Below are 9,336 nucleotides of genomic sequence, written 5' to 3'. Positions count from 1 at the left end.
GCATATATATCATATAAAAATAGAGTCTCAAATTAATTCAAAATTATTATAGTAAGACATGTTTAGAAATATCACAAATCTTGGACAAATAAATTGTAACACACATGTATCTTGAGCAAATGCAATTCTTTGAGTGTAGTGATATCAAAAACTTAACAAATTGGTAGTCTTAGGTGATGTTGCATGATCATCCAAAGAGCATGCAACAACGAAGATTTTATTGTCAAAATAATCTGATGTTGAAATAAAAATGTGTATAAATATACTTATTTCAGTGTCTCCATCTAATGTATGCGCAAGTTCTCTTTCCATGGTGGATGTCTTTAGTGATGTGTGCATATTTTACATTAATATTCATGGGTGTACTGATTTTTTGTATGTTCATTCCTGAGGGTTTTAGAATAGAAAGAGTTGTCCTTGCCTTTGATGGAAGATATGATCATCTATTAAATTATTTCTATGCTCATTATTTTTATGACAAAATATCCTACTTTTCGTACAAATGATTTGAAAACATTAATTTGGAATCACTGTTTAACCATTTTTAGCAAACAATCCAACTCATTTATTATCTAATCAAAATATTATATCAAATAAACTAAAAACACCACGGCAGCAGGTAACCCATGTGGGAATAAAATAGATGTAGGTCGCACTAGAACGGGGATATAACCTTCAAACTATTATCCTAGCGACTCCGCCTCACCTTCGAGACGGTTTCACCACCAACACACAAGCCTAGCATTAAGGAAAATAAATTGCAAATAGTTGGCGCCTCGAGGTGCTAGATGGGCCGCTAGGGATGAATTGAACCAACGGCAACAACGGTGTAAAATGGTGACTTGTCTGGCCGTGGCTTAACTTGTAACTTTTGGTTTCGTGATCTTAGTAGTATGTAATTGTCGCAATCTATTGTTGTTACTTTATTATGATTTGGCCATTTTTTGTAAACTAATTAGCCCCACCATAAGCCAGGCTTTAGCTGAACAACACAAACCACAAAATCGGTTTCTAGCTTTCATGTATATTGCAGGGAATAATGTTATGCTTAATTTAGCAGGAAATACAAAATACAAAAGCGCCCCTTAAGGACAAAAAGAGAGCAGAAGGGAGCAGAAAAGTAAGCTAACAAAATTTCATCTGCTCTGCCTCCCATCAACGAACAGTTAATTATTTCATCAGAACAAACAAACTAATATCGTGTGCGTGACTGAATATATAACTAGAGGTTGCATGTAACGCCATACAATCCTCGTATATTCACGATCGTCAAATTCTAGAAGTTATCAAAACACTTGATTAGTCTACACGAACTCACTCTAGACCTCCACAAGTCGAGTATATATATATACCCATCTATGTTCATCGCATCAAGCACTCGAATTTCGTTAATTCTTCACGTCCACCTTCTCGCAGGACGGGCAGAAGTTCATCATGGCCGCCGCCCTGGGAAGCTGGGCGAAGAGCGGCGAGCCCGCTGCCCGTGCCGCCATCGCAGCTGACCGCTGCAGTTCCACAAGCTCCTGCTTCAGGCGCTGATTCTCGTCCGTCAGGCTCTCGCACCACCGCTTCAGGGACTCGCAGTCCACCTCCGTCTGCTTCAGCTTTGTTCTGTTTTGCATGCACAAATAGTTTTAGAACAAAATTCACAAACTAAGCATAGCAGAGTATATATGCCTTTCTGTCAAACCATGCACACTGAATTACTGATGGATCAACTGTTGGGTAGTACCATGGTGCAACATTTTCCATACCTGGCTCTTCTATTTTGGAACCACACTTCGACCTGTCTGGAGCTCAGATTCAGCTGCCGTGCCAGCTCCTGCTTCTGGACCTGCATGCCAGAGGTACGTCAGAAACCATCTTTCAGCAGCTAGGCAGGCATAATAGCACAACAGAGTTATATAGAGACCCCAACATTGCGTACATGAGAAAGTATGTTGCGGGCACGGAAGCTGTCTTCGAGGAGGGTGCACTGCTCCTTGGTGAGCCGGAGCTTCTTCCTCCTCGCGCCGTCGCTCGAACATGGGCTGTTCGACGACGATCGGCCGTCATCGTCGCCGACCCTCTTCCTTGCACCTTTCCCTCCTGTCTTTCTCGCCGCGTGTTCATCAGGATCGCGCTCTTGGTTGCCACACAGGGAGAACAGCGCGTCAAATCGAACCGGATCAGGCCGGCGTTCGTCCTCGTGGCCATGGCTCACATCGCCACCGCCGCCCTCGCCGCCGCCTATTGCTAGGCCTAGCCATGCACCCAAATCCTCCCGCTCCATGCTGCTGGCTCTCGTGCGTTACCTATGGAGATGAAGCTCGGTAAAGGAGAAGCGAAAATGGCTAAGAACTTAAGAATGTCCAGCTACATGCGACATGTCGATTTATAGGTGACTCGTGCCTAGGAAGCAACCTGGCTGGTCCTGGACAAGGTCAGTTTCGTGTGCGTGGATTGAAGACGACAATAACACGGGTAATTATAAGGGGTGGACGTTTGTTTTGCGTGAGGAGACGGATTAACTAGTGAGTTAGCTGATCGACGACACTGTTATAGTTGGACTGATTAAGAGATGAAAGGGCAGCATCGGAATCTATTCACACAACTTTTTTGTTTGTCCGTTTGACAGGGCTATTACTTAGTACTATAGTTAGTACTGAAACCGACGACATTATCTTGAGCTCTTAATAGTAAGTCAAGTGTGGCCAGTAACGTATGAGTAAATCAGGGTTTGGTTTGCAGCGAGGAGGAGGATTTGTTCAAGTGCGACACGTTCTCTGCGTGCGTATCTTCGCGATTAATTCTTGCAGACCAAGCATGGACTGACGTACGTACGTACGTAGGTCATGTTAATTCTGTAGTTTATTCTTGGACTTTCTAGCCACAGAATTTTGGACGCTCTTCCCTGGACGTTCAGGTCACTCCATCGAAAACAATAGAATGTGGGCTAATTTTAGATCGATTGAGATTTTGTTCATTTTCAGCTAGGTTATCTTATCTTCGTAATTTTGTACTATTGTGTATCAATATTTTTATTGTGTAAATATCTTTTCTCTATTATGTGTCTATTTTTTTACAGCTTACTTGGGATTTAAAGATACATTTTTGCTAGTTATCTCAGAAATAACTTAGTCCCAGTCAAGTCTAACATCTCATCAGATCAGTCTCCTGATTTGTGCACTTGAGTTGTAAGTTGGGTTGCAACCGATTTCTCCAGTTGCAAGTTGTTCTTCAGTTAGAAGTGAGGTTGCAATTAAAAATGCATGTGAACCATTACATTTGTTTCGTGCTTCGTGCTAATTGTGAGTTGCAACTTGCAACATGGATTCTAACTGAATTTCGATGACGTCATTTGACTAAGAACAAAATTAATTCCTAGTCGACTGAGAAGTAGTCATGCCCTTACAAATATCAGCCGCAGCCTCATTTGAAACCGGAAAAATATCAGTTATAACTCAACTTGCAACTGAAAAGTTCTAACCCCACTTAAAAATCTTAGTCACACCTCCGCTTACAATTCACATGTTGTGTGAATCGCGATGCAAATCTATCATTTTTTAACTTGACCGAACGTTAAGTTAATTTTCAGTTGTCCTCTAGTTAAGTTAAGTTAACCGGTACGTGCGAAGGAAACAAGGAGGCGGCGGAAAGAAGACACAAAACCCATCTAGGGTTCCGTCCTCCTCGCCGGCGATACCGCCGGTCCGCTCCACCTCCGGTGGCCTTGGGGCCTTGGAGGTGTGGCGGACCACGGTCCCTCGCCGGCGGGGAGTTTCCGTTCTTAATTTAGTTTGTTTTTCAGTCTCTTTTTTGGGATGGTGAGGCGGCGGCTACATCCTGAAGTCAGAATAAGGTCCTCCCCGCCCTATCCTCGCTCCGGTGGTGCATCTAGCGCTGACGGAGGGCGCGTGGAGTTGTATGCCCGTCGGATCTCCTGGGATCCGGTCGGTTTTCGTGTTTATTGGTGTGGTTTCATGATAGTCTCTTCCGATCTACGGTTGTCATCATTGGCGATGGTTGCTGCTCTGGTGCGCTGGTTCTTTGGGACCTTAGCACGACGACTTCCCGTATGTCTCCTACAACAAGCTCTACTACGACAAGCTTTGTCTGACTCCGGCGATGGAGGGGCGAGGACAGCAGCGCGCCTTCGGCTCGTGCTAGTGTTTGTAGTCGTCGCTAGGTGGTCCGAGTACCAATTTGTAATTTTCTTTACCTTTTGGGTTATTTGTACTACTGTTGATGATTATTAATAGATCGGTGGATTTCTCGCAAAAAAAAAAAGTTAATTTTCAGCTAGCTGAGTACTCATGCGCGGGCCCTGACTATGTTTTGAAAGGAAAAAAAAAGGTTCCAGGAAAAAAATCAGGAAAAATTATAGGTCGTTCCATGGGTCCCGCCTACTACTACTCTGGAGATCTAACGAGACGCCGTCTCGCGTGGAGCCATTCCAATTGACCAAGCGCGCCATGATTACACTACCTGTAGGGGCAATGTACATCGCTCTCTAGCATGGACGTACGCGGAACTATCTCAGGGTTTCCACAGGTTCTGTACTGTACACATAGGTACGGTTGGTACTTCAGCGAAGCAACGAGTGATTAACTCTGCACTATATTTCGGTCTTTGAACAAAGGCTGCGCGGGTGCCGCAGATTTCTCGCGTGGCCGCCCCGTCATTGTCAAGATAGGGATAGTTGTCTAGTTGAGATCTCCTCCTCTTTTGTTCATCTGAAAATAATCTACTACAGTACCTGGCTTGATGTATAAAGCTAGGGCATCAATTCTGCTTTGTTCGAAGCTTCAGCGAAGATTGTGCTCGGGGATGGCGAGGCCACCCAGTTCTGGACACACCAATGGCACCCTGAAGGGAAGCTTTGCACTCTATTCCCAGACCTATTCCAGCTCTGCACCCTTCGGCGAATCACGGTCTAGAAGGCGATCAGCCTGGACAAATGGATCAGACACTTCAAAACTGACTTGACGCCGGTGGCCATCCGACAGTTCACCGCCCTTTGGAACTTGACGCGGGGCATTCAGCTTTCCCCTGGGACTCCTGATCACCTGACTTGGAAGTGGACGATTGACGGGGTATATACTCCACGAGCTTGGCGTATGCAGCGCAGTTCCTCGGCACCATCAGACCTGCCTTCCCGCCGATCGTCTGCAGATCTGACGCTCCACCCAAGTGCAGATTTTACGCGTGGCTTGCTGTCCAGGGAAGGTGCCTGACGGCGGATGTTCTGGCGCAGCGCGGATGCCCGCACGACCCTCTCTGTTCTTTCTGTCGTTCTGAGCCTTTTTTTTTTTTTTTTTGAGAAACACAGTACAAACGCAGGCGCTCACATACACGCGCATACACTCACCCCTATGAATGCACACACGCACACCCTACCCCTATGAGCACCTCCGGAAGACCGAGCCGGCGGATTGGATCTTGAAATTGACGAAGTCACCACAGGCGCCTCGCTATCGACGGGAACGTCGCCTCCCACTGAAAGAATATTCCGCCTTTATGAAACACACAGATGTCAAACATGGGGTTTGAACTCTGGTGGGCTGAAGGTACAACCACCCTCCTAACCACCCAACCTCAGGTTGGTTCTGAGCCTGAAACTGCAACACATATGCTGACTACATGTCCGTACACGAAGGAAGTCTGGGCGCTGGTTGTCAATCGTGCTCCGACTCCTCCGAGCCGGTCTCGATGATCCCTGATACCCACTCAGAGCTATAGGACTGGCTGGTCTCCACTTCTCAACAGGTCGGACCAGCGAGCGCCAAGGTGTGGCGCTCCATCATACCGTTTGTCTGCTGGTGCGTTTGGAAGGAACGGAACGGAAGGATTTTCATTCATACAGCTAACTCGCCGGCAGAGCTATTTCAGATGATCATGTCCGAGGCACAACAATGGGTTGATGCAGGGCGACGAAGGATTCGAGCCTTGACAGAAAGACCAAGGGGCCTGACTAGGTCGCCGTCCTCTCACTTGTCAGGCTCGAGCGAAGCTCTAGCTAGTTTCTTTTTTCTTTGTTTTCTTTGAGTTTCTCGTTTGGCCTTCTTTGGCCGGTTCTGTACTCCTTTTTTTTCTTTTCGAAATGGGGCATAGCCCAGCCTCTGCATCAGATTGATGCACACGGCTTTTATTTATTTAAAGCATTTATAGTTCATGAGTTTTACATCACGGATCAGAGAGGGTTGAGATATGTATCAACCAACGAAAGAAACAGAAGCATACACAGCTATCCATTTTGTATCCTACTAGTGTGTCGCCACCCAGTAGTCTGGAAAAAGAAGTCCTGGTTCTGTACTCCTGAAAGGTCTCCTTCCGCCAAGCTGCCTTTCGTCAAAAAAAGGACATCAATTCTGTCAACAATGTTACTTGACCTGGTAACCTTACTAGTTATGATAGGAGTTCATTGTCGATTACTCCCTCAGTTTCCAAATTATATGTTGCAACTTTTTTTCTAAAATAACTGAATCTGTATATAATAAAATGTTCCTAGACACATATCACCAAAGCATTGGCACTTAATATGGAACACATGAAGTAGTTGTTAGTATTGATGTATCATGGTGGCCTTCGCAAATGCGAGGTCATTATCTTTATTTCTTTCGAACGATGATCATCTTCTTTAGTGTGTTAAAATTGACCAATAATTATGTTTATAGATTCGTGGACTTTCGTGGTGTGTTTAAAACTTAGTAGCCATAAAAGGTTTCCCGGAGATACCTAAGGGGGGTAAAGAAACAAATAGATTTTTACTGATCACGTTTTCTGGCAAAGCGATGAGAACAAACATAAAATAGATTAAAGAAATGGAACATGCAGCAGTTTGTAGACCAAATGATCGGGGGGTCTAGGTATTGCGATGCTTAAACTTAAAAATAAATACTAATTGAGCAAATGTCTCTTTAAAAACTACTTATTGAGGAGGGAGTGTGGCAAGAATTGGTGCATAACAAGTATCTAAAACATAAGACATTATCTTAAGTCCAATCGAAACCCACGAATTCCCCCATTTTGGAAGGGGCTTATGTGGGTGAAGGAGTATTTCTTTAGTAGGGGCCATTTTAAAGTTACTAATGGTTCCACTACTAGGTTTTGCAAAGAGATATGGTTGAGGAAACATCTTAAGCACAAAAATAACCATCATGATATAAAATTGTGCGACTGAAGAATGTTACTGTTGCGAATGTGTTAGCTTTAGTACCACTAAACATTTGTTTAAGAAAACTATACTGCTTGGTTACACTTATGTCAGGGACTTACGATGGTACGGTTGTCGGATGAACCAGACATATTTTTTTTGGAGGTTAACAACCTCAGGAATATTCTCAGTCAAATTCATGTATGTAGATGTTATGAACATTCATATGCCTTTTTTTTTTCAAGTACTTATGAAAGCTAGAAGTCCTATTAAATATAATTGTTTTCATGTGGTTGCTTTTACCATAAAGTGTGGTAACCAAAGATAACTTAGCAAAAGGAAAATGGGATGTGTGTACCAAGTATTGTTTTTTTGTGGATCTCAGGAGGGCACTAAACACTTGTTTATTTCATGTCATTTCGCTCGCCTTTTATGGAAGATAATTCATATTACTTATTATCTTCCTCCTACAAATAATATCGCAAATATGTTTTAAAATTGGTTGAATGGAGTTGCAACCAATCTAAGGATAGAATTGTATAGGGGTTTAAGCCTTATGTTGGTCAATATGGATATAGATAAATAATATGGTGTTTAACAAGATTAGACATTTCAACTTTTTGCAAGTTATTCATAAAGTGGCATACTGGATGCAACTATGGTCGTTCCTTTTCTTGCCGGATCAGTTACAACTTAAGGCTTCTAAATGCCACAGTCTGTTGTGGGCCGCTTGTAATATCTGTAGTCTGGTTGGCTTGCGGCATATTAATCGACTACGGGATGTTTAGTTGCTACATTCTTTTAATTTTTTGTTGGTTGATTCATGTATCAACTTTGTGTGACACATGAATTGTAATATTTATGAATGATAAACCTTTTAATAAAAGGGGGTGTGCATCAGCTAATGCACAGGTTGGGATCTCACTCTCCATTTCGAGAAGAATGAGGGAATTGTTGAAGATTAGCATAAAGAAGATGCGCGCTAGACTAATTGTTTACTCTTCATGTATCCTATTATAAGTTATATTTTCCAAATTACTCTATGCCTTATTGTGAATTGACATGATGATTACAATTGCTTTCAGGTGGAAATAATAGACATGAGAGGTTAGTTTAGATTTTGTAGGATCCCAACAACAAAGCAGAGGACGAGAAAGAATAAAGTGATGCGATGATTGTGTAATAATTCACCATCTAAAATCATTCCATGACATTAAAAGTTCACTCAAAATATGAATGGTTATTCATTACGGCTTTAAGTTGTCCGGTTTTATAGACGATATACCAAAAGCTATATATCAACACTAGAAACTGAGAGTGAAAAAACATGGTATTAGAGAGCAATCACATAAACTATGCAACATGCATCAAGATTATGGCAAGAAAGTGGAGATCATTGGAGATAAAGAGTCCCATAAAAATCCTCACATTCTCACCCCAAAGTTATCTTATTTATCATTAATGCTAGAGTTACGGGAATTTCCTTAAGGGAAAATTTAGGGTCGGTGCAACTCTTCTCCTTCCCGTAATTTTAGGAACCATGATCAATCCATGTCTATGTTTGCTCCTTGTTCACATAAGCATGGATTGTAGGTATACATTTAATTGTGTATATTTGGATAACATAAGTTCGTATATAAGTTGTATTATTAGCCATGTACTCTAAATATTCCCCTATATTATGTGACCTAGTTAAGGTGCAGGTAAGGGTCAATATTATCAGCTAAGTGCTATAAGGGAAACTCCAATGCCACCCAAGGTCGATTTAGTCCATTTTTGTGTGCCTCACAGACATAATCGGACACCCGTTTGCGGTGCCTCACGGTCAGAATCGGACCCCTCCCCACTTTTTGAAAAAAATAAAAAAACAACTACTACCTTACAAATTTACAGTGCGAAGTAACATATATTTCAAGTGCAATAAAAGTTACAAAATTGCAAAAGTTTAAAATCAATGTTATGGTCCGTGCAGAGGGAGCAATTCACATGAGCAGGGACCACGTCACATGAGCCCTCTCTTCCTTAGTTGGCTATGTAGTCACAATCAAATTAATTTGAGGTTGTAATTAAATACTCACTAATTTATGCTGAACTTTTTTACTTAGTCATAACTCATCTTGGTCTTTAATGTTTTATTTACAAATACATACACATTTTGCTGTATATATTATACTCCCTCCATGCCAATGAATAAGGCCTAT

At 42.4% G+C, this 9,336-nt stretch overlaps 1 protein-coding gene across 1 annotated transcript; it reads right to left on the bottom strand.

Moving 5' to 3' along the window:
* Positions 1 to 1,151: 1,151 nt before the first annotated feature.
* LOC127312455 (homeobox-leucine zipper protein HOX18) lies at positions 1,152 to 2,405 on the bottom strand. The gene is made up of 3 exons (XM_051342975.2): positions 1,928 to 2,405; positions 1,755 to 1,834; positions 1,152 to 1,611 (listed from the first exon to the last, which is right to left on the bottom strand). Exons 1-3 carry the CDS (start codon positions 2,270 to 2,272, stop codon positions 1,389 to 1,391), a joined length of 648 nt encoding a protein of 215 aa, XP_051198935.1. The 5' UTR covers positions 2,273 to 2,405; the 3' UTR covers positions 1,152 to 1,388.
* Positions 2,406 to 9,336: the final 6,931 nt, after the last annotated feature.

The sequence above is a fragment of the Lolium perenne genome, chromosome 7 (genome assembly GCF_019359855.2).
Source record: "Lolium perenne isolate Kyuss_39 chromosome 7, Kyuss_2.0, whole genome shotgun sequence".
In the NCBI taxonomy this organism is placed as follows: Eukaryota; Viridiplantae; Streptophyta; class Magnoliopsida; order Poales; family Poaceae; genus Lolium; species Lolium perenne.
Note: the sequence above shows the minus strand (reverse complement) of the source record. Positions and strands in the feature narration are given on the sequence as shown.